The 27,294-nt window shown below is 38.5% G+C and overlaps 1 protein-coding gene across 9 annotated transcripts in view; it reads right to left on the minus strand.

Moving 5' to 3' along the window:
* Rp1 (RP1 axonemal microtubule associated) overlaps nucleotides 1-27,294 on the minus strand; it is a 370,803-nt gene that overhangs the window by 23,231 nt on the left and 320,278 nt on the right. For all 9 annotated transcript variants that reach the window (XM_040741510.1, XM_040741511.1, XM_040741505.1 and 6 more), the window contains one exon: nucleotides 7,570-10,027. In XM_040741510.1, the coding sequence (XP_040597444.1) occupies nucleotides 9,947-10,027 (81 nt within the window). In that variant the 3' untranslated portion in view covers nucleotides 7,570-9,946. The remainder of the gene's footprint in view (nucleotides 1-7,569; nucleotides 10,028-27,294) is intronic.

The raw sequence follows: 27,294 nt of genomic DNA on the forward strand, positions 1-27,294 counted from the left end.
AATTGTCTTCTGAGAATTCAGTTAAGTGTTTAGCTGTCGGGGCCTGTATCTCCTTCCAGCAGCCACTGGATGAAGGCTCTAGGATGGCATATAAGGTAGTCTTCAATCTCATTATACAGGAGGGCATTTGAGGTAACCTCTCCACTTTTGCTTAGATTGCCAGTTGGTTTCATCCTTGTAGATTTCTGGAACTCTCTGTAGGGCAAGATCTCTCCTCAAACCTATAATGGCTCCCTCTATTATGGTATCTCTCATCCTGCTCTCCTCTATTCTTCCCCCAACTCAACCTTCCTTCTACCCCATGTTGTCCTCTCTCATCCTCTTCTTCCCTGTCTTTCTCCCAGGTCCCTCTCCACTCTCCCAATGCTCACAATCCTTTCAGGAGATCCTGTCCCCTTCCCCTTTTCCAGGGTACCAGGCATGTCTCTCTTAGAGTCCTCCATGTGGTCCAGACTCTCTGGAGGTAGGATTCTAAGCTAACAATCCCCTGCTCCTTGTCTAAAATACATATATGAGTGAGTACATACCCTATTTGTCTTTTTTTGTGACTGGATTATCTCACTCAGTATGGTTTCTTCTAAAAGTCAGGCTTAATGGAAAAAATGTCCACTTACAAGATAAATAAACTCAGGAACCATTTAGACAGTACTTTCTCTAGTAAAAAAAGAACAATAGTTCTATCAATGTGTCCTTACTCTACTACAGCATGAATGTACATTACCACTACATCACTAGTATCTCATTACTTACTATTTTATCTGCAAAGTTCTACCCTATGTTGGGAGAGAAACAAATATGACTCAAGCCTTTATACTCAGTCTTCCCAAATGCAGTCTCTATTCTGTTTTACTTGGCCTGGAATCCCATGTAAACAGTGTTATAAGGTACTCCTTTCTTCTGTACTTGTTTCAGTCAGAATATATGAAGTTCACCTATGCTGTCTTCTTTCATAGTATTCTGTACATTTTCAGGTTGTTCATCTTCGTTATTAAATATTTTAAATTATCTATGCATTCTAGTGTTTGTGGGCAATATCCCTCTCAGAATGTTTTTGGATGCTCTTTCATGGCAATCACTTCTGTTGGGGAATAGCTGAGTTTGGGGCATTTACATACTCCAACTGTCACAGATCATATGTCCTGAAAATGCTGACACAAATGAGAGTCGACAGGGTTCCATCAGATACCAACACCTTGTAAGTTTTCTCTTTTTAGGCCTAGACACAGTGAAACTTTATGGTGAATTTATTTTTTCTGATTACTAGCAATATTGGGTGTTTGTATTGATGAGTAGCCTATTTTGTAAAGTCCATAGTCAATTGTCATGCTTATATTTTAATTCAGGTTACATGTTGTTTTCTTTTTGGTCTCTGGGTATTCTACACCCATCTTATAGACACCCCTTTTTTCATATATGTTATAGTACCTCTATACAGTGTGGATAGCCCTTCTATTCTCTTGACTACATCTTAAGAGGTAAAAATTTTAACATTAAAATGTGATTTTTATCATCATTTTCCTTTTGTGTAGATCCTTCTTTCCTTTCGGCTGTTGCTTAGTTTTTAAAATTTTAGTGCATATAGCATAATCAATCATAACATCCAAAGGATGAAAGAAACTAGACTAAAAAATAGAATTTGATAATAAATGGGACCTCCTGAAACTGAGAAGCTTCTGTAAGGCAAAGGACACAGTCAGCAAGACAAAAAGGCAGCCCACAGAATGGGAAAAATATTCACTAACACCACATCTGACAGAGGGCTGATATCCAGAGGGCTGATATCCAAAATTTACAAAGAATCAAGAAGCAAATCTCCAAAACACCAAAGGATCCAATTAAAAAGTGGGCTACAGAACTAAATAGAGAATTCTAAATACAGGAGTCTAAAATGGCTGAGAGACACTTGAGAAAGTGTTCAACATCCTTAGCCATCCAGGAAATGCAAATCAAAACAACTCTGAGATACCATCTTAATCCAGTCAGAATGGCTAAGATCAAAAACACCAACTACAATTTATGCTAGAGAGGTTGTGGTGAAAGGGGAACACTCCTCCACTGCTGGTGGGAGTGCCAACTTGTACAGCCACTTTGGAAAGCAGTATGGAGATTCCTAAGGAAAATGGGAATAAACTTACCACAAGACCCAACACTCCACTCTTAGGCATATATCCAAAAGATGCCCATTCATACAACAAGGATGTCTGTTCCACTATGTTCATAGCAGCATTATTTGTAATAGCCAGAACTTGGAAGAAACCTAGATGCCCCTCAACCAAACAGTGGATAGAGAAAATGTGGTACATTTACACAACAGAGTACTATTCAGCAGAAAAAAACAATGGAATCCTGAGATTTGCAGGCAAATGGATGACACTAGAAGAAACCATCCTGAGTGAGGTAACCCAGTCACAAAAAGAGAAACATGGCATGTGCTCTCTCATATATGGATTTTAGGCATAGATCTGGGGAGTGCCAGCCTACAATCCCATGGCCAGAGAGACTGGGAAACAGAACCTTCATTCAGCGGCTGATGGAAGCAGAGGCAGACTCCCATGGCTAAGCATTGAGCTGAACTCAAGAAATCCAGTGACAGAGAGGGAGAACTGATGACCAAAGGGGTCAAGACTGGGCTGGTTTAACACCAGAAACAGCTGACCTGACAAGTGTTAGCTGTTGAATCCCAGACTGATGCCTGGGAATCTAGCATAGGACTGATCAAGACCCCCTGAATGTGGATGTCAGTGAGGAGGCCTAGGTAATCTATTGAGCCTTGGGTAATAGATCAGTATTTATCTGGGTATACACATGGACTTTGTGCTCCCATCCAACAATGAGAGATGCACTCTCACCCTGGACTCTTGGGGGAGGGTCTAGGCCCTGCCCTGGATGAAATGACAGACTATGGACACCCCCATGGAGGGCCTCACCCTCCCTTGGAAAATGAGGGGATATTGGAGGGATTGGTGGGAGGGCACGGAAGGAGGGTAGGGAAAGGGAGAGGGACCTGGAATTGACATGTGAAGTAACCTTTTTTCTAATATAAATTTAAAATGAAAAATAAATAAAAAACATAAAAAATAGAATTTAATAATGAACAAATGGATAAACAAGAATAGGCTCATGGAACAGAGTGCTGCTCATTATCAAAAACGACAAAAATCCTACCCCATGCTACATATGACAAAACATAGGTGCATTATGCCAAGTGACATTAGTAAGATGCACAAAGGACAAACTTATAACATCACTTAAATGAGGTACCTGATGAAATCCACAGAGACATATGAAATAAAGATTGCCAGGGACTGAGGAAAGGAGAATAGGGGATATTGCTTTGTGGGGATAGCGTTTTAGCTTTTCAAGATAAAAAGTATTATGCAGATGGCTGGTGGGGAGGGTTGTATAATAATGTGAATGTAGTTAAGATCTCTGAATTGCACACACACACATACATATATATATATATATATATATTCTAAACAATGTAATTATAAAAGACTATCTGTTAATTTAAAAGAACTCTTAGTGAGAAATTTTATGCAATAAACATTTTGCCATAAGTAATTATTAAAGATCCTGATCTACCCCCAAGATTGTGGCAACTTTTCTCTATTATCTTCTAGTTTTTCTTTTATGTTTAAACTTAAATTTTCATTGAACTGATCCTAATATCTATGTAAAATAAGAGTCAATGTTTCCTTTTGGTCTATAATGATGTCTGAGGTATAACCATGAACTGAAAGAGCAAGCCCTTTCCCAAGGATGCCTCAGGATGGGCTGTGTCTGGGCTCTGCTGAGCTTCTTTGCTGTTTGACTATGTATTTCAATGTAACATTTAGAATTAGAATGCTACATTTTATTAAAGGAAAAATCTTTCTGGGATTTTGATTAGCTGTGAATTTAAACTGTCAATCAATTAAACAAATGATAGTGTGATATATTGAATTGTACAACTCATGATCATAGTATATGTTATTATTAATGTGTATCTCTTATACTTTAATTATATTTTATAATTTTCATGAAGATTATTGACTTTGCCATAGCATAACTATTGTGCTATAACCTCAGTAGACAGTTTAAATGTGGTTACAAGGAGAAAGTCATCTATGCATAGTCCCTGATCACTGCTCAAGATCCCTGCTTCAACTATCTAGTTAGCTACAGGGTCATATCTGTGGACTGAGTTTTCAAGAGATCCAGCACTTTTAGCCAAGAAACGCAACCTCTAGAATTCTCATTATTGGCTCTTCCTTTCATTCTCTTCATTCCTACTCTGCTTCCAGGTGTCAGCCTCAGTTCTAACACATGTGCAGGTGTGCTCTTGCACACACAGACTCACATTCAAACACACAGATGCACATGCATACACACACGCACACACACACACACACACACACACCTGGAGGCTCTGTCCAGGCTCTTCTCTGATTAGCCTCATAGATGAGTAAGGCTGATGTCTTAGTTACAGCCTGATTTGTGCTGGCGGTGAATCCCAGGCCCAGACATGCTCCTCAGTTACCACACAGCCTTGCAGACCCCACAGACTATTGGGCCAGTGTTTTCATCTGAGCATCTATTTGCACATCTAGGAACACTCACTGGTAGCATTCTACCCTCTGCACTTACTTCTGTTCCAAGATCCCAGGCCTTGGAGCACTGATTGCCACCTTAACTCTTAGAGATGCTTAGCCCTTAAGACTAGTTTGAAAGTTGTTATAGAAAGTGTTTCTAGTCTTCCTGGCGGGATATTGTCATTGTAACTATTCTTTATCTAGGAATCCTTTCTGTCTTACTTTAAAGGAAATGACAACCATGATGGGACTCATTTATAGCTTTGTAGTTCCTGGTTAAGTGCATGTCCCTTCAACTCTGGAACAATCTTCCAGGGAAAAACACCAAGCAGCCTGTAGCTCCAGGCAGACAGCAAGCGAGCATCTCAGGAGGTTTCTGTTTGTATGTCGTCCGTGATTAAGACTAGAGGAATGACTGCAGGTATGATGAGACCTTTCTTTACCTGTCTACACTGAAACTGGGCTTTGTTGCCCCTCTATCCATGAAGGCTTCGTTTCCCTGAATTACATTTGGTGCCAATGAGGCTCATAAACACATTAGACTCTGTTTCTGTCCATGACTTTATGCCAGTGTGTAAGTGAATTTCATAAGTCACCACTGAAATATCAGAAATAAGGTATCATCCTTCTCATTTGTATTTATGGAGTGAGATACACTATAAAGGAACAAAATGTTCTTTAATATAGTTGTTCCATGATCTTGCCCCAACTCTCAATTAGGTATTAACTTTTAGACATGCTCATGGGTACATGTTTATGTTATTCATACAGAAAAGCTATTCCCCAAACCATTGCTTTAAAATGACTATTGTTAGCAGTTATACACTTCCATTAACCACTATGCTTTTTTTATAGGTATCATACAAGGTTGAAGTCAAAATACAAATCGGTCCCCAATTTTAATTAGATGAAGCCTGCAGGTTTTTCTGAGTGAAGTTTGACTGATCTAATTATAGTTGGACACCCTGTTACATCATAGAGAGTACTTGTCCAATAAAAGATATGTTAAATAGCTCTTGAGAAAGAAAAGAATATGAAGATCTCAGAGACAGAGAATGAGTCCAGTGCTCCTGAGTTTCTGGCCAATTAGAACCCACTGCACTTGACCTTAGAATTAAGGTTAAGTCACTCATTAGAAAAGATGATTTCATATGCTGGGTGCAATGAGTACTATTCCCAGAACCTAAAACTTTTCATAAATCACACACTGCAATTGATGGACCACATGTATACCAATTAACACTAACAGTTTCCAAAGAGCTCAGACATGGAACTCAACAAATAAGAAAAGAAGGACAAGAGGAGGGACTGTTGCCTGTGTCTCTCATGCCTGACAAATATGGCATATTAGGAAATGGTATGAGCACAGAAAAGAATAAATTTCCTTGTGCAGTCTGATAAGAGTTAAAGTCAGCAGAGGTTAACCAGAAAATAAGAAGATGCTCATGAAGTCTGAATAATCCGGAGGCATGTTTCAACTGTGCCCTGAGCAGAGCTGGTCTGACAGCCTCTGGAGCTGTCCAAGCTGAAGCCCAAACTGCTGTTTGATTCTTTAGAATGAAAACAAAGACGAAAAGCTGGTTTCCATCTGCTGAGAACTGTTTTTCCCTTCTGGTGAATAATGAACATGCATAGTGCATATTGCTGTTAATGGAGAATACTAAAACACATGAAGAAAATTGTGTGAAAAGTTACAGGTTTAGGATATCAAAAACTACAAATCATTGAGGATACAATCACACATGTGCATTAAGGATGATGTTTAAGCTTTCTGCAAGTGTTGCATAAACACCCTAATAAAATCCTTCAGCAGTGAAACTGCACATGGCCTCAGGTGCACCTCATAAGAGTGACAGGGAAACAAATACATGGATTACACTAAAATTTCATGCACCAACAGTAGACCAAAGCTCCTTGCTATTGATAACTCAGAGGAGAAACAAATGCACCCAAACTCTGGAATAAGGAGGCTGTTATGACTAAACACTAAATTCATACATAAACTATACTAAATGGGGCTTCATACTTTAATTGGAAGGTAAAAGAGAACACAAGCCCACCCATAGAAACAGACATTTTACTGGAATCTATAACATTGACTCTATTTTACTTAATTCAATAACATAATTCACTAAACATTTCCTGCACTTCAAAACAAAAGTCCAAATTTTTATTGTTAAATTTATAATAAATTCTGGTCCAGACTTTTCATGATCCTTACAAAATTCTTCTTCATCTCGTTTATCCCAAAAGTAGAATTTAAAGAGTGCTTAGCATACCACATCAACAAACCCTAAAATACTATGTATTTTAAACGTGACACCTAAAAAAGAAACTCACAGAAAATCCTTTCTTTAGTCCTTCTCCTTGGCTAGGAAACATCAGGGTTTGGGTGGTTGATTTATGGCAGAGCCATATGCCCTCACTAACACTCAGTCTGTTGCAAGAATGGATGAGTCTAACAAATTGTCCTTAGTCCAAGAAGGAGCCAGCCTCCGAGTGGAGATTAACACAATGCTAACTCCATTGTTAGAAGAGAATTTTAACTGAATACACTACATTAAAATCACTGGATTGAACTGTGGATATTTGACATATAGAAAAGACCATTTTACATGAAAATATTGAATGCCAAGTACTGTTACTCAATCGTACCGAGACAAATAATTGTTCTTAAAGAATCTGTTTTAAGAAGTAGCTCTGATTGTGAATATCAGCATCATTAACTTAATGAAAATGTCAGCATCATCAATTAAAAGTAACAGTGAAAGTTGTCTGTGTAGTTTACCTATGTGTGTTAGACATTTATACCCAAATTTCACATTTGCTGTTTTTAAGCTGCTTATGAATATATCCCTCACCTTGACAATCTACAGAAGCAAAATATAACTTGTTCTCCTATTTGTCACACTGTAAGCCAACTTCACTGATGACTACACACAATTTTCACCATTAACATTTTTGATGCCTTCATGTTCAACATTCTCATCCTTACATTTACTGTGGTTGCTACTGCTCCGTGAAGAATTGCATATGTGGCCATGTCAAAGCTAGCAGCTTTTTTATGTCTGCACTCTTTAACTTATTCTTGGGCTGAGGAGTATGAGACTATTGCAATGAGATTGAACAGCATCTCATTAAACACCTGGAAATCTTCCAAGGCCTTTACTTGCAGGGTTATCTTCAAGCAAACACCAACACCATCGTAGTCTAAAATCTTTGTCAAGTGTTTGTTCATGTTTATTTATCAGCATCAACTGGGATCATTAGCATCATCATAAATACTATCCTTCAGTTTTTAATTCTTCAGTATTCTAACTGTAAATGCAGAGTGAAGAAGTATCATGTACTTATTCTTCATGGAGATATATAATTCATTAATATGCCACATTGCTGTCAGGAAGTCAACAGAAAAAAATTCCACTGATGGGAAACTTCACTGCCAGTGTTCAGGACAAGCTGGGGAAAGCATGTGTCCAGGACAACTTCATGTCTTTCTTCTAATCCCATTTAACTGCAGTTGTTTGCTGAGCCAGTAAAAAGCAAAAAGAGGAAACAGCATGTTTGTGTTTTCATGTTTACATAACAAATCTTGGGTGAATGAATCTGACTTGCAGACTTCCATTTGTTGGCATCTTTTTCACCTCTGCTACTTCATAACAGCATTGCCACACCCCAAAATGTTAACTTCCTTAAGCATTTTTGCAGTCTGCCAGTTCTCTTATTAGTCATGAACTGTCTCTAGAAACACAGCACTTCTGTTTAAATTAAATGCTCTCTGTTGCTGCTGTGAGTCACTGTCTTCTGACCGAAGCAACCACCTTGGGGATTAGCTTTTAGGAGATCATCCCAGGTGAGACTGCTGACTGTGTAAGGCCCTTTGTGGAGGATGGAGAAGCTCACAAGACCCTCACTTAGTATCCATCTGATCCCTACCACCTGTTGTGTATAACTGTCTTCATTGTGTGTGGCTTCCTGGAAGGAATAGAATATATAAGCCAGGGAAAACTAGAAGAGGAGGTTCAATCTATGTGGCTGCAAGGAAACCTTCATCCCTTCTGGTTAAGGATTTCAGGTGTGGCCTGATGAGGGAGGTATATCCACATCCCTAAGCAATCCCTCACCTATGCGTTATAAGGTTACCCACAGTGAACCTCAGTGGAACAGTGTCTTTGTATATCCCAGGGCCCTTAGGAAATAGGATAGGCATTGCTTATTGGGAAGAATTTTTAGTAACAGTTACTAATGTCTTTTTTATTTTTTTGGTATATCTGTGATAAGCCTTCAAATTTTCAGGGTTTTTTATTTTTTGCTACAGTTTCACTGAAATGATGATGCAGTTCCCTGAGAGTTTTTTTAACAACTGTGCTATAGAGATGACATGATTTCAGTTTGGGTTCCTTGTGATGATGCTGCATGTGATGTAGATTCTCTCCAGTGCTGTGAACAAGGGAGGAGTCTCTACCAGACACCACTGTGTTTTCTGCATTTGTGTCCTTGAGCCCTGTGCTGCTTAGTTTCTTTCAAATCGATATAAACTAGAGTAACCACAAAGAAAAAACCTCAGTTGAGGAATTGACTCCATTATATTAGTCTGTGGCACTTCTGTGGGGCATTTTCTTGATGGCTAACTTAAGGAGGAGGGGCCAACCCATTGTGGCAGTGTCACTCCAGGCACATGGGCTTGGATTATGTAAGAATAACAGCTGAATATGAGCATAGGATCAAACAAAAATCAGTGTTCCTTCATAGTAGCTGCTTCAGTTGCTGTTTCCAGATTCCTTCCTTGGCTTCCCTAAGTAAGAGCATAAAACAAATAAACAGTTTGCATTTCTGTCTTGGTTTAGGTCAGTGTTTTATTACAATAATAGGGAGTAAACTAGAATGGGCACTATTGATATCAGACAAGATCAGAGAAAGTACTTAGGTAAGACATTCCACAAATCAGAAAACCATAATTTATCAATTGTTACTGATCCTATAAACATGCCATCAACACATGCCTTGGGCCAGGAAAAGGTAAATTCAATGCAATCCCCATCAAAATTCCAACACAGTTTTCACAGATCTTGAAAGGACAATTTTCAACTTCGTATGGGAATACAAAATACTCAGGATAGATAAAAGAATCCCAAATAATGAAAGAACCGCAGGAGGTATCACAAGCCCCAATCTCAAGTTGTACTAGAGCTGTAGCAATAATACCAGCATGTTATTGCCATAAAAACAGATGCATTGATCAATGGAATTAAATTGAAGACCCAAACATAAGTCCACACTACTACGGCTTATGATTTTTGACAAAGAACCCAGAAATATACATTGGAAAAAGGATATCATCTTCAACAAATGGTGCTGGTCAAACTTGATGGTTACATGTAGAAGAAACAAATATATCCACACTTATTACCATCCACAAAAATCATATCCAAATGAGTCAAGGTGCAATTAACCTGAAAAAAGAAAAAGTATGAAATAACCTTGAGTTAATTGACACAGGAAAAGATTTTTCTGGACAGAATACCATTAGCACAGGTACTAAAATCAACAATTAATAAAAGTGACTTCATAAAACTGAGAAACTCCTTTAAGGCAAATGATGCCATCATTAAGCTAAATTAACAGACCATAAAATGGAAAAATATCAATTATACATCAAATAGAGGACTAATATCTAAAATATATAAGAACAAAAAATGGAAAAGAAAATGAATAACTTGAATTAAACTTGGGATACACCTGTAAACAGAGAATCCTCAAAAGATGAAACACAAGTGACTGAGAAACACTTAAAGCAATGTTCAACATCCCTAGTCATTAGGGAAATGCAAGAGAGAACTACTTTGTGATTTTATCCTACACTGGTAAAAATGACAAAGATGAATAAAACAAAGCAGCTCATTCTGGCAAAGAGGAGGAGTAAGGGGAACACTCATTCATTGTTAGTAGGAGTGCTAACTTGTATAGCAGGTCCTCAGGAAGATGGAGAGCTACCTCAACATCTAGCTATATCACTCCTGGGCATATATAGACAAAGGAATCTACATTCTACTGCAGAGATAGTTGCTGAACCATGTTCATTGCTGCTCTATTCATAACAACCAGATCTGGGAACAGTCTAGACACCCATCAGCATATGAACAATGAAAATGTGGTACATTTACAAAATGGCATAGTACTCAGCTATCAAAAATTTATGAAATTCAGTTTAATGGGTAAAGCTAGAAAAAAAGTCATCCTGAGTGAAGCAACCCAGGTTCAAAAGGATAGAAATGGTATATATTCTTTTATATGTGGATATTAGCTTTTAAGCTTTTCATAGACATGCCATAATCAACACAACCATTTAGATTAGCTATAGAGTAAAGTACCAGGGTAAGGGAAGGATCTTTTAAGGGAGGGGAGCTAGAAAGTATAGTTAAGGAGAGATGAAGTAGGAGACTAGAATGGGAGAACTTAGTGTAGAGGGGAGGGAACTGGGGAGGAAGTAACATGGGGAGGAACAGCTAACACTAAGGGCCATTTGAGGAGTCATATGGAAACCTATAGAAGCTTCTCTCTCTCTCTGTCTCTCTCTCTCTCTCTCTCTCTCTCTCTCTCTCTCTCTCGTGTGTGTGTGTGTGTGTGTGTGTGTGTGTGTGTGTGTGTGATAAATGTGAGTGGAATCACCAAATAACAGAGAAAACAAAGTCCTGACTGGACTTCTATCAGCAGCAAATGGAACCTCCAATGCCAGAAATCAATTACATATAATTAAACTATTGACTAAAGACACACTATGGAAACCTCCAAACAAATCAGGGTATTGCAAAGGCTATTGGTTGCTCTCCATAAAGTGATGGTAAGGCCTAATGCTGTAAATAACATTAACATATCTCATTGAACATGGAGAAATCTAGTTGGTGCTTACTTAGAGTCTTTGCCCCTATGGACTAGTGTTCATGGTACTGAAAGATATTCTGCATGTTGCCAGAGGAGAAAAGTAAACACCAACACATCTGTAAACCCTTTCATTTACAATGGTGATCTGCCTGCAATTGTGGCACAAAAGTTATAAAAGGAAGCAACCACTATCTTATTTGATTTAAAGCCCATTCCAAGAGTCTAAGCCTATCCTTGACACTACTCAGTGGCTGAGAATCTGAGATAAGATACAGGGTGAGCCTAGGGGGAAAAATGCTGTTGTACTACTAACAGATCATAGCAACATAATCACTTCGTACAACATGGATAGGATCTTGCTTTTCCATCATCTAAAGAATCTTCCCTTGCAGTAGACGGAAACTAATGCAGGGACCCACAACTGAGCTCTCTGAAGAAAGTGAAAGATCTTGGAACACTAAGTAGTATTTATCAAACCCCTCCCATCACATCTCAGGAAACTATACCAAAGAGGAGGTGGAAAGATTTGTAAGAGCCAGTGCGGATGGAAGACACCAAGAAGATAGCGCCTTATAGATAGATACATGACCAATGCACATATGACCTAACAGAGATGATGGCAGCATGGACATGGTCTACACAGGTCCAGGCCAGATAGAGTCCCAGAACTCACAGAAGTATGTGTCATACTGAATACCTGCAAAGAGGTATTAGGGACAAAATTATGTAATCCCAAGAAGAAAAACATGACCAGACACAGACAGATTGATGCATGAGCCATGTGTGACACTTGTCTGTATCAGAACTCAAAATAAATTAGAGAAAGTAGCCAAATTCTCTCATAGATGCAGAGAACTATTGTCTGGGAATTCCTAGGAAGCAGTTTTCCTAATTCAGGGTGATTTTGAATAAAGCATGAAAAGAACATTTGCCATTCTGCCTTTTAAAGTCACCTGAAATTATTAGAGCTCTGTAAATCAGTGACTGTGTCCACCAGACATCATTCATTCCATTTTTACTATACTGTCCAAATTTTTCTCTATTATGAAATAAGTATTGGATTCACACAAAAATATCCTCCTAGGGCTGGTGATATAACTCAGAAATAGAGTGGAAAAGCTCAGAGCTGAAATAAGTATACAAGGCCCAGTACATGAAAGAAGAAGGAGGAGGGAGGGGAAAGGGAGCAAGAAGAGAGAAAGGAGAAAGAAGAGGAAGAAGGAGGAAAAGCAGAAAAAGAAAGGGAGAAAGAGGAACCTTTCAGCTGTATCTCTAATGTTACAGATTTCCATTCTTCTGGTGCAGTACATAGCTCAAATTTCCTTGACAAATGACCAATTAATCTATATCCCTGTGTAAATGTGAGACATAAAGGGACTCTACAATATAAGGCAGTGGTTCTCAACCTTACTAATGCTGTGGCCTTTTAATACAGTTCTTCATGTTATAGTGATTCCAAAATACTTCATAACTATACTTTTGCTACTATTGTGAATCCTAATGTGAGTATCTGTGTTTTCTGATGGTCTTCTATGACCCCTGTGAAAGGGCCATTTTTCTCTCAAAGGGTTGCAACCACAGGTTGAGAACCACTACAGAACTCAAGGAATCCACACCTTCAGCAGGTCTTTATGTGGGAAATCATCCACTCAGATAGTTACAATGATTTTGCTGCCCAATTTAGAGAGAGAGAGAGAGAGAGAGAGAGAGAGAGTGTGTGTGTGTGTATAGTGCAGTGCTCTTGAACATTCTCTGTCATATTGCCCTCCACATATCAAACCATCCTAGACCATGGCATCTCAGGACTCTACCACTTCCTGGGAAACAAGTTTTGGATATGCTTCAGGTCCTGCCGCACTTGGATGATTTGACCAATAAATAGAAAAGTCCAAACAGATGTCTGGAAAGCCATAAATTCTTATTTATATCCCCATTCTTGTCTTAGTAAATATGGTATTTTAGTAAATTCAAGCTTTTTAATTTTATACTTTCTTAATAAGACTGGAGCAAAGAACTTAGATAACTTGCCATGTTTGTAGTAATGATGCCCAAATGTATCTGTGTAATGTTAAATGACTTTACATGCAGGCTGTTGAGATGGACCATTTTCCTCCCCCTACACTAGGCACCTGCATTGCACCACCACTGCCTGAAGGCTACCAGAGCAGCAAACAGGGCAGGATCAGGATCCTAGGTAGGCCTGGTACCTGTGTGGCTCTACAGGTGAGCAATAGCACTGTACTTTCTGAAGATAAACCTCTGGCCCATGAACCTCCAGGCACAGAGGAGGTTTCAATTTGTTTTCATTTAATTAGTGAGCTGCTAAGCCTTATCAGCACTTGCTGTGTGGTGATCCTGTTAGTACAAACTGCCTAAAGAAATCAGAGCTCATAACAGATGGTAAATGAAAGTCAGGGTTAAAACATGTGCATGCAGTTCCGTTGCCATATTTATGAAGGTTGTGGCCCAATAGTGTACACAAAGGAATCTGAGGGCCAGATCTACATGCATTTATTCTTTGGTTATTTCTCTTGTTGCTGGAAAGAGAAAGGATGGCTGTAGAGAGAAATGAAGATCAAACGGGAAAGTGGAATTCCTCGCTGCTTTGTAGAGCGTTGTTAGGAAGATATCCTCGCTGCTTTGTAGAGCGTTGTTAGGAAGATATCACTAGAAAGGCCCGTCATAATTGAGGCCAAAGGTGGAAGATGCTGGCCACCTAATGAAGGACAGAAGGCAAACAAACTGGGCAGAGGCCCTGGGGTTCCAGCATAGTGTACAGGGACTACTAGGGAGGAATGAGGCTGGAGTTGGCCATAGGTAGGAATATAAGTAAGATCTTAAAGGGCATCATGAGAAATGTCACCTATAGGCACAGTCAGCCAGGGAAACTTGAGGGTTGTAAGAAAAAGAATGCTGTCTGATTGCTATTTTAAGCTTGTCACTTAGGACATAGATTGCAAATAGGCTATACTAATGCCAGCAGGTTGTACTCATCCCTATTCTCATGTGAACAGTTAAATATTCTCAAGGAAGGTGGCAGGAAAGTAGTGGAGGGGACAAGACAGGGGAATCAGTTGAGTGCTTACCACATGCATATCATACACATAGCTTTCATGCTTCTTCAGAAACTTCAGGGCAACCTACATTTGCCTGGAATAGGTCCAAACACCCTGTTGCCCTGTCACAATCACTCATGGAACTAGATTTCCTCTCAAGAGAAATCCGGGGACAATAGTGATTGTGTGGTGATCACTCTAATACTAACATACTGGATACCTCATTTCTTAGATGAAGTCATTGAGACTCAGAAAATCTGCCTAGGTTGCCTGGAGAGACAAACCTGGGGACACAGACCAGGAAATGAAACTGAATTGCCCACTGGAGCCACTGAGGTCTCAGTGGGTGAAAATGTCTGTCTTACTGAGAAGCCCTTGTCTTCCCTAAGACTGGAATAGGTGTTGAGACAAAGGAAGGGAAGGGGAGGGGAGGGGAGATAAGGAGAGGACTGATTTAATAACAAAGCTAACCTAGTAATCACCGAAACCTTGGTGGAGATTTCCCACAACTGTCTCAGACTTTTCCTTACCTCTTAACCTCTTCTAAGTGGGAATATGTTAGTTGCTTATTTTTAAATTTTATTTTAAGTATGTTTTTAATTGAAATAGGATAATATTACTCCCTCCCTTCCCTCCAGCCCTTTTTAGGTGCTCTTCTGTGTGTTTTCACACTCTCCAAGTTGATAGCTTATTTATTATTGTTACACACATATAAATGTCTAATATGTATTCATAAGGATATATAAATGCAACCTGCTGAGTCTGCTTTTGGTGTTTGTGTAGATGGAGCTTGGGACAATGAATAAGAAAGCTCATCCCTGGGAGAGGCTAATTCTCCTCCTCCACCAGTCTTTGTTGCCTATAGTCTTTGTCTGGGTGTAGAACCCAGCAAAAGTTCCCTACTTCAAGTGGAACTATTTTGAGGCAGACCCTGTTTTACCACATCAATGCTTCCCTGTGGCCTCTGGGAGGTAATACTTGTGCTGAGCTCCCAACCTTCCCCCTGTGGCCTCTGGAAGTTAATACTTGTGTTGAACTCCTGCACCTTCCCCCTTGCTCAAGTCCAGCATCAAATGTTCCTTCACCCATGGAAGGGACCTCAAGCCTCACCCCAACTTATCATCCATCTGTTCTGAAGATAGCTCAGAACTGGAGCTTGCACAGTGGTCAACATTAGCTGAGCGGGTGTTCTTATCAGCCCTGGGCATCCTTTTCAGGTCATTAACTAAAGATCCTTAAGGACAACAAACCAAGGGCAGTCAGCTGCTCCTTGGCACTGTTCCTTGCCAACTTGCCAGACTGTGAATAAATCAGAGGAAGGCATATAACCAGCTGAACTTGGCAGTGCTCACCCTGGGAGTAAAAACTCTGATTCCACCAGCAATCTAGTTCAGCCTCCAAAGAGCAGTGATTTATAGACCACTGGTCCCAAGAACCCTGACTTTTGAAAGCCTTCCAGTAATCTTCTGAAAAGGAGAGGCAAAATTACAGAATTAATGGGCTCAGAGTGAAAGTACAAACTGCATGGAAACCACTCATCTTGTACAACTAAATTAAAAAGAAAAAAATCACTTTGTAGCAGGTCCTGAGGACTTGATGTGGACTAGGAACTCCAAGCTAAATATTAATCTTGACTTTAAAAAGCTTCCCCTTATCAACCTTGCTTGAGTACTTCCCTGAACTGATTGTGGAATGCTTTGACAGATAGGAAGACAATCGTAAAACATTAAAGGTCAGTGTGACTCCCTTCTCCTCTTGAGCCATTTCTAGATTAATTGGCACATATTATTTCTGTTATCCAACCATGTGATCTGTGCTACTGTCATTGTAACAGGTACTGAGACTATGTGTGGAACCCCTTCCAGCTACTGAATAAGAAAGTGATGGAGACAAAAACAGACTTTCTTTGTATGTATTAAGGAATAAAAGATAAAGAGGAGTGGTAGAAAGGATGACATTGGCTTAAGATGGGTTGGGTTTAAAGTATCAGCGAACTGCTTAGCAAAGGTTTCCAGGGAAATTGGAAAGAGTGGTCAGGAAGCTGAGGATGGCTAATGGTAAGAGAACACAGCATGTTTCTAAGACCAGGAACCTTGCCTGAATCTTCAGTGCCTCTTCTGGTGTTCTCCACAGGAAGTAATTGCCACTTGTGCAGCTGCATGTGCTTACCCCCAGGGGAACTGGATGAAGGAGTGGCCAGGATCAGCTGCTTAGTAGAAAAATGGGCTCCATGCACAAAGATCAAAGGCTAAAGACAGAAGCCTTACTTCTATGTAGAACTCATAGAAGTTCGGAAGGGCCCAGATACTCAAGGAAGAAAATCAAATGGAAATAGAAATAGAAGTGCAAAAAAAGTTAGAGGAACAGCCAAAGAACTAGGCTCACTTCATGTAATAGAGGTCAAGTTTGAAGAACTATTTAGAGACAGACAAGGATGATGGCATTGGTTAATATTTTGTGGCTACAGTATGGTAGGAATGTTGCTAATTATAGTAGCCCATGTATTATCAATGCCTTGTCTCATGATCTGAAAGCCATCCTGTAACATAAACAATGTTCTTATACTTATTTTATACATGAGAATGTTTTTGCCAACTGAGGGTAAGCTGATCCAAGGTACCACGGATAATCATAATACCAAACTAATGCTACAACCAGTCAGGAAGTCAGTATGGTTCCAGAAACTCTAGAAACTTCTTTTGAATCAACAAAGTTAAATACAAAAAGATGGTCTGTATTTGTGCCAAGACCAAGTTGTTTTCATTATTATAGCTCTATAGTACAGCTTGAAGTCATTTGCAAATAGTGAAAGTTTTACCTCTTCCTTTCCAATTTGTATTCACTTGATCTCCTTTTGTTGTCTTACTGTTCTCGCAAGAACTTCAAGTACAATATTGAAGAAATATGGAGAGAGTGGACAACCTTGTCTTGTTCCTTATTTTAGAGGAATCACATTGAGTTTATCTCCATTTAGTTTGATGTTGGCTGTCGGTTTGCTGTATATTGCCTTTATTATGTTTAGGTATGTTCCTGTTATCCATGATCTATCCAAGACCTTTATCATGGAGGGGTGTTGGATTTTGTCAAATGCTTTTGTAGCATCTAGTGAGATGATCATGTGGGTTTTTTTTAGTTCGTTTATATGGTGGATTACATTGATAGATTTTCATGTGTTGAACCATGCCTGCATCCCTAGGATAAAGCCTAATGCTTGATCATGGTGGAAGATTTTTCTGATGTGTTCTTGGATTCGATTTGCCAGTAAACAGACAGGTAGACCAATGGAATTTAATTGAACACCCTGATATTGACCCACATACCTATGAACACCTGATCTTTGACAAAGAAACTAAAACTATACAATGGAAAACAGAAAACATCTTCAACAAATGGTGTCGGCATAACTGGATGCTGGTGCATAGAAGACTGCAGATAGATCCACATCCACAATGACATGCACAAAACTCAAGTCTAAATGGATCAAAGACCTCAACGTAAATACAGCTACACTGAACCTCTTAGAAGAGAAAATGGGAGGTACCCTTGAACAAATTGACACAGGAGACTACTTCCTGAACTTGATGCCAGTATCACAGATTGAGAATGACAATTAATAAATGGGAGCTCCTGAAACTGAGAAGCTTCTGTAAGGCAAAAGACACCATCAACAATAAAAAAACAGAAGCCTAGAGAATGGGAAAAAGATATTCACCAACTGCACATTAGACAGAGGACTTATTTCCAAAATATAAAAGAACTCAAGAAGCTAGTAATCAAAACACAAATAATTCAATTAAAAAGTTGGGTACAGAACTAACTAAAGAATTCTCAATAGCAGAATCTAAAAATGGCTGAGAGACACTTTAAGAAGTGCTCAACATCCTAAGCCATCAGGGAAATACAAATCAAAACAACTCTGAGATATTACCTTACACCCAACAGAATGACTAAAATCAAAAACACCAATGAAACTTTATGTTTGAAAGGATGTGGAGAAAGGGGAATGATTCTCCATTGCTGGTGGGAGTGCAAACTTGTACAGTCACTTTGGAAATCAGTATGGCAGTTTCTCCAGAAAATGGGAACCACCAGTCTACCTCAAGATCCAGCAATTCCACTGTTAGGTATATACCCAAAGGATGTGCATTCATACAACAAGGACATCTGTTCAACTATGTTCATAGCAGCATTATTTGTAATAACCAGAACCTGGAAGCAACCTAGATGTCCCTCAACTGAAGAATAGATATAGAAAATATGATACACAGTGGAGTACTACACAGTGAAAATAAAACAATGGAATCTTGAAATTTTCAGGCAAATGGATGGAACTAGAAGAAACCATTCTATGTGAGGCAATCCAGTCACAGAAAGACAAATATGACATGTACTCACTCATATATGGATATTAGACATAGAGAGAAGCATTATCATCCTACAATCCACACCTTTATAATAGATAAATAAATAATCCACATAAAGATGGAAAATACACAGAGAGTCTGGATACTGTATGCTATTATGTTTTTCAGTTTTTTGATTGCTCAGGAAGGAACAACTGTTAAAGTACACCTGATTATAAATGCTGCTGAATTAATTCAACTTACACCTTTTAAAAATTGTGAAGTGACTGAGAAAGAAATCAGAGAAACCTCACCCTTTACAATATCCATAAACAGCATCAAATATCTGGGGATAATGTTAACCAAGGAAGTGAAAGACCTGTATATCAAGAACTTTGTGTCTTTAAAGAAAGAAATCAAAGAAGATACCAGAAAATGGAAAGATCTCCCATGCTCTTGGATTGGTAGGATCAACATAATAAAAATGGCAATCTTGCCAAAAGCAGTCTACAGATTCAATGCAATCCCTATCAAAATTCCATCACAATTCTTCAAGGACCTGGAAAGAACATTAATCAACTTTATATGGAAAAACAAAAGGCCCAGGATAGCTAAAACATCCCTATACAATAAAGGAACTTCAGGAGGCATCACCATACCTGATTTCAAGCTCTATTATAGAGCTATAGTCCTGAAAACAGCTTGGTATTGGCACAAAAATAGGCAGGTAGACCAATGGAACCGAATTGAAAGCTCTAATTTTAACCCACACACCTATGAACACTTGATTTTTGACAAAGAAACTAAAACTGTACAATGGAAAAAAGAAAGCATCTTCAACAAATGGTGCTGGCATAACTGGGTACTGGTATGCAGAAGACTGCGGATAGATCAAACTGGTTTTTTAAATGCCAAACTTATACTCAGTTTGAATCATTTACTTTTTTTAAAAAAATGAAACACATAAATACTATTAACTAGCTTTCCTTATAACTAGCTACTGATAACAAATGAGATGCTGTTCTAAACTAAAGTGAGGCATATGTCCACTGAGTATGCAGAAACTTAGCTCTCATTACTTCTTTCTTTTTTTTAGCAACTTTGCCATTAATGCTTTAAAAAATCACCGTTTTTCAGTAATTGCTGACACTACTACTAATTTGATCATGATACTTGAAGAAATATGATAATTGAATTATTTGGTGTAATTGATTGAATTTTCTATCAGAATCAGACTTTGAGGAACAGAGAGGTGTAAAGTGACTTCCATCACACAGCACTGAAACTCACAAAAACACTGGATTTCCAACATACATGTCAATGTAGCTAAATTCTCTTACACACCACTTCCAAGCACCCAATGAACTGAAACAACAAATGATCAAATGTATTATTCACTACCTATGTTTCTTTTGAAAATTATTAAAAGGCTCATATTTAAAACTTGATAATTATATACTTCATTTTTTTTAATCTGCCATAACAAATAACTACTATGTTAATAACTTAAAAGCAAACACATTTGTTTTTTCTCATTCTGTGAGGCTGAATTCTGCTTACAGCAGCTCAGCTAAGACCTCCCTTTCAGACTTTACAAGCAAGAGTCTGAATGCTGACTATGCCAGTAGTATTCTCAAAATGTTCTGGAAGTTTCCAACCTTTCAGGTGGTGGCAGAGCCCAGTGAAAACCAAACTAGTAGATCTCATGCTTGAAACATGTGTCTTCTCAGCATAAGGAAGCTGCTCATCAGAGGCCTCTGTGATTTAGACCAGGACCCCCTGCACAAACCAGGCTATTCTTCCTCCACCCACACTTTAAAGCCAACAACCCCAATAACCTCTGCCAATGCCTTTACCCTAGAGCACAACATATTCATAGGCACAACACTGGGGCCAAAGACCATGAAATTAATCAAAATTCTTATTGCTATATACCATAGTGAAAATAATTGTATCTGTCTTACAGTATTTCATCTTTTCTCCACATCACACTCACATACATCTTTTCTTCTCTTTGATATTACTCTAAACATACTGCCACATAAGGTTACTTCTGTGTTAATGTATGCCTGCCACCCCTTCCTACTAAACTGTGTTTATTGGCAATATAATTCTGGGTTACCATATGGGTGCTAAATTATCTGAGTAAATTCTGTCTCAGAATCAAAATGCTCCTTGCCATGGTATATGGAACCAAAAGTCAAGATGCTTGCTTTAGAGTGGGCCCTGACTATTATCCCAAAGTCATGCAATGATTGAAGCCCTCTCTCAAAGAAATGTGTTAATATGGGTGTTTTAGTGCAGGTGCAATAAGAAGAGAATATGATAGGAAGAAGAAACCACGTCCCAAAGTCACAATGAGGAAAAATAGAATAGTATGTAGAACTTGAATTTGAACTCGGTATCAAATACACCTAATTGTGAAAAGCACCTTCTGGTTTTGTTTTCTATAGAAACTTCAAGCTTCTCAACTTTACTAAGTATGGTGGTTTGAATGCAATTGGACTCTATAAGTTCATAGGGAGTGGCACTATTAGGAACTATGGCTTTGTTGGAGTACGTATGGCCTTGTTGGAGGAAGTGTGTCCCTGTAGGGGTAGGCTTCATGAGGTCTTCAATGCTCAAGCTACACTCAGTGTAGACCCAGTCCATTTCCTGTTATCAGCAGATAAAGATGTAGAACTCTCAACTCCTTCAGCATCATGCCTGCCTACATACAGCCATGTTCTACCATAATGATATTGAATTAAACATCTGAAACTGTAAGTCACCTGAATTAAGTATTTTTCTTCTAAGAGTTGCCATGACCATTCTGTCTCTTCACAGCAATAGAAACCCTAACTGAGACACTAAGTTTCAGTAACCTGCTTTTGTTTGAGAACCCCTAATGTGAACACCATAAATCTGAAATGCTTCCAAATCCAGAAGATTTTTGGTGCTGAAAGGATAAATACTATGAGGTGAAAATTATATCCCTTGGAGCTGTTCCAGGCACACCACTGGAAATAACGCATAAAATCACCTTTAGTCCATGAATATAGGTACATGCAAAATGAATTCCATGTTAGACGCAGATCTTATTACCACTATATTTTATTGTCAATACACAAATATTCCCAAATCTAAAACACTTCCCTTCCTAAATATTTGAGATGAAAGATACTCAACTTCTACTAATAATCTTAGAAAGAATTATAACCATCTAAAACAGTGGTTTCCAACCTTCCTAATGCTGAGACCCTTTTATACAATTCCTCATTTTGTGGTGAATGTCTAATTATAAAATTACTTTTGTTGCTACTTCATAACTGTCATTTTCTATAGTTATGAATCATAATGTAACTATCTGTGATTTTCAATGGTCTTAGGCAACTCCTGTGGAAGGGTTGTTTGATGTACAAAAGGGTCATGACTCAAAGGTTGAGAACTACTTCCCTAAAATATTAATAACTATTGCTTTGCTTATCATAATTCTATACTAATAATAAAGGAAAATGTCTAAATCTAACTTAATCTAATGACGACAGAAAAGATCAAACAATAACTCACAAAGGAAATAAGCACTAGTATTTGGCTATCATAAGGGAACCTGAAATTGTTAAACCCTGTTAACATTGCTGATAAAAATAATTATTTGCAGATGATTATGGAAGGGTGCTATGGTACAAACACTAAATTACTGTCATGAATGGCTGTCCTCTGAGCCATCTTGGGGCATTCAGCTATCTTGCCTCCTTACAAAAGATCATCCCTGCTGGGTTTGTTGAGTATTTATACCCCTTACACATACTCCAGGCTGGAGAAGACTAGAATAGGGCCTTTGTTTCTATGGAGAAGTTCTTGTCCTATGAAGTAAAGGCTTTCCAGCTACAGCATGCTGAGGGAGAAGGAGCAACCCACCCCTGTAAGAACTCCAACTAGGCATTGCATGGAAGTCTGATAAACTTGTTGTTTCTTCAGAGTGAGTATTGAAATTGTGCCTCATTTTGTTGTTACCACCTTAGGAAGAGTGGAAATTGTTTATATCTCCCCCTGGGGAAAATTTTAGCAACAGTTACCCACATACCATTCACGCCTGAGTCAGTTCATTCCAACCAGAGCTATAGTAACCACACCATAGGCTACTGGAATAGACTTCCCTCAAACTTCTTCTAGCACGCAATTCAGATGGTCAAAAACTTTCAGCTTTATATAGGCAACCTGGGTCACCTCAGCGTCAATCAAATAAAAATATAGCATGTCAAGGAATTATTCTTGTACATGACTGCTCTTAGTTTCTGTATTTAGCTCTCAACATTTGAAAATAAAGAGGACATTGATTCAAAAATGTAGGATAACTTTCATCACAAAGATGCACCAAGCCATGACTCAACAACTTTACATGCTCAAAGGAGGCCATAGAGACAGGTTGAAATAAAATTGCTTCCAACTCAAACACCAAAGAGACATATGAATTTAAAGACACATGGTCAGAAAGAGCAAGCCAGAAAAATCTGCAAATAGACCCCATCACTGATGTCCTAATGGTACATCATTAGAAATAATACTGATAAAGTTTCCTCTATGGAACTGGAAGGTACAGAGAACAAAAGTGCTATTGAAGAATTTCTAATTTTGGTAGAAGAAATTCTTTAAATTTTAACTTTGTTTATTATGCATGTGTGTGTGTGTGTGTGTGTGTGTGTGTGTGTGTGTGTGTGTGTGTGTGTGTGTGTAGGCATGGCAGGGAACCAGTAGTACAGTAATAATGTCTGTTGGCAGGGATTCTATATAGTAATTGGCCTAACTGAGTCAGAGCTTGCTAGGAATCAGGAAGTGAGAAGAGAAGCGTAAAACTTGTCACTGAAAAGTCTACCTAGAAGTCTTCTCTTCTCACCACATTTGCTTTCATTTTTGTTGTTTGCTGTCAGGCTATATTCATTATTTGAAATGAAGGGTTCCATTATGATATCATCACCCATGCATAGTGTGTGTTCTGCTTATATTCAGCACCGATACCCTCTCTGTCTCTCCTCTCCCCTCAGTTCTCCCCACTTTCTTCCTGAACATATAGTCTCCCTCTATTTTCAGCTAAGATATACACAAATGTTCTAGACTCTACATATGAGATGAAATTTGTGATATTTGTAATATCTGTCTTTATGAGTCTGGCTTATTTTGCTTAACATGGTGACATCCAATTCTATCAATTTTCTTACAGATTACATAATTTCATTCTTCATTGTGGTTGAGTAAAATGCCACCATCTTGTACCACATTTTCTTAATCCATCAATCTCTTGACATTGCACTCACTTCACTTCATTTTCCTGAGCCTCAAGTTCCTGCTTGTAAATATAAAGTGTTGTAAGGACCACATTAGGTAACCTTTGAAACACACTTTTAAGTCCACAAACAAGTCATCCTTTACACATCTTAAGGCAGAGAGGTGGAGATGAGAGGTGGAGAGTTCTACAGTGAGGTCACAAAACTCATTTGGCAGCTTGTGTTCAGATCACCACAGTCCTATTCTTGTTGCTTGCTTGGTTACCATAGTTGGGGAAAATCACAGAGTAATTAGAAGTCTACTCAAGAGGTAATTTGAAGATTATCACAAAAAAGACTTTTTCAATTATTGATATTGGTGCAAAAAAATAGAAGAAAAACCCTCAAGACTCTCACACTTAAAACCAGCACCTCAGTAAAGTATGCTCTCTCATCAAATTCACAGTATAATGTAGATAGTATACTTTCAAGCATGGAGGCTTTTCTACTCAAAAATCTGATCACCTAGAGAATGGTCAGACAGAAAAATAGAAAGCCAAGCAAACTGTACTTGTGACTACCCTAGTTGAGGTTACTAATGCTGTGTTTTAGTTAAATATTTGATTGCTATGAAGAGACACCATGACCACAGCAACTCTTATAAAGAAAGCATTTTGCTGGGTGGCTCTCTTACAGCTTCAGAGTTCAGTCCATTATCATCATGTGAGAGAGCATGGTGGGATACAGGCAGAAGCAGTGCAGGCTACACCTTGGCTTGAAGGGAACAGGATGTCATGTCGACTGACACACTGAATGATATCCTAAGCATAGGAAATCTCAAAGCATGCCATCTCAGTGGCACACTTCTTCTAACAAGGCCATACCTACTCCAAAAGCCACATCTCCTAATAGTGCCACTCTCTATGAGATTATGGAGGCCAATTAAATTCAAACATGGTGAAATACCATGACCAAGACAACTTGGGAGGAAAGTATTTATTTGGTTTATACTTCCACATCATAGTCCATAACTGAAGTAAGTTGGGGAAGAAACTCAAACAGGGTAGAAGCCAAAGGATGGAGCTGATGCAGAGGGCATAGAGGAGTGATACTTACTGTTTTTCTCTGTCTTGGAACATTTTATCACACTGTGTGAAGATGTCCCTGTTTTTGTCACCTAACTAAGGCACCTTAAGCTCTTTAATAAAGAGCTAAATGGCTGATAGCTAGGCAGGACTTCTGAGGAGAGAAAGGAACTCTAGGGGAGAATCTGAGAGGTGGGGATTTGTCAACTAGATGCAAAAGAAGTCAGGCAAATGGTACTGAGGAGAGGTAGCAAGCCACGTGACATAATGTAGATTAAGATAAAAAAATTAACTTAAATTATAAGAACTAGTTGGGAACAAGCCTAAGCTAAGGCCAAGCTTTCATATTTAATAAGAAGTCTCTGGGTCATTATTTGGTACGTGGTGGTCCAAAGAAAGACCTGTTATATTGCTATTTTAGCTTGTTCAGCCTGCTTTCTTATAGAAATCCAAGACCACCAACTCAGAGATGGCCTCCCATACAATGGCCTGGGCCCTCCCACATCAGCAGTCACTAATTAAGAAAATGCCCTACAGGCTTGCCTACAGATAGATTTTATGGGGGTGTTTTTTCAACTGATTGAATCTCCTTTCTCTCTGATGACTTTAGCTTGTGTCTTCATACTACCATTTTATGGAAAGAAACAGTCTCTGCTATGTGCTGGTCTTAAATGTAACTCCGAGACTGCACATGTAATGACTTCACAGTGACTTTTCCTAATATGGACACTTTGAATACCTTTGTGAGAAACTTCTGTTTTCTCAGTAGGTACTACACACACACACACAAACACACACATACACATACACATACACACATATACATATATTACTCAATCCTAGATGGAAATCACAATCACATGTCTATACTCTGTGTCATCTTTTAGGAACACTGTTATACCTTGAATAAACATACAGTTTTGGAAATATACACATTGTGGGAATATATGCATTGTGGAGGTAGATATTTAACTCAATAGATAGCAACCATCATTTTATATACTTACTCTCCCTCAAGAAACTATGGTAGCTCCTGTTAGGACAAAGAATGTGAGTGAATTGACTGACCTCTTGGATTTGAATAATTTAGGAAAACTGGAATCCTTGGATAAATTTCACAAGAAAACATGAGTCCACTAAAAATATCCCAAAACCAACAGCAAACTTGGTCTAAAAATAGGCAACTTGTTGCAGTATACAGTATAAAAACAGAAAAGGTTTGCTTTTTACTTTCCCTACAGCTTTTTCTGGGTGAAAAATGTTGGCATATTAAATCCCAGGAAAGATGGAAAGTTAGGACTCTGTTCTTTGTTCTGGGCTTCTCTTCTCCTGTGGTTTTCCCATACATCCCTTTGAATAGTGATGGTGACATTCCTTGTGAAAAGACTGGAAAAGGAAACTTTTCTGACTTAATGGGTACATGGTACTTGTATACATGTATTACTTATTTCCATAGTATGCAAGGATATTCATTCCTAAAATACCCAGGTTGCCTTCTGAAACTAAACCGTCCTGTCCCTCCTGCAAAAAGATGTTCTTGGTTTCACACCGCCCTTTAACAATATGATATGAAACCAGATGGGGGTACTGGATGAAGGTTACATAGGACCTTCTGTGCTATTCTTATGACATGAATATATAATTCTAAAAGAAAAATTGAGCTGGAAACCATTGTGCTAAGTGAAATAAATCAGTGTGTCACATGACTTCACTCATAATGAGTCTGAAAAAGGACAAGCTCAAGCTCATGGAAGCAAGAATAGGAGGTTACTGTCAGAGGTGGGCAGTAGGGTTGGTCCATGAGGTTTCAATTAGACAATAAGAAGCATGCAATTCCAGGGTGCTGCATACAGAAGGGAGACTATCCATAACAATGAGTGTTCATTTCAAAAAACTAGGTAAAAAGATATTGATAGCTTTTGTCATAAAGAAATATTAAAGGTTTGAGAAGATATAGATGTTTAATATGATTTTGACATTATACAGTATATCAAAATAACATGGCATTACATTTATGTGTATGACTTTTGTTTGCATCAGTTAAAAATAAATACAGTTTACATTAAAAAGACAATGACAATAGAAAAATTAAACTTTTGTGGGGCTAGCAA

This window comes from Mesocricetus auratus, unplaced genomic scaffold, assembly GCF_017639785.1.
Source record: "Mesocricetus auratus isolate SY011 unplaced genomic scaffold, BCM_Maur_2.0 Super-Scaffold_6730, whole genome shotgun sequence".
In the NCBI taxonomy this organism is placed as follows: domain Eukaryota; kingdom Metazoa; phylum Chordata; class Mammalia; order Rodentia; family Cricetidae; genus Mesocricetus; species Mesocricetus auratus.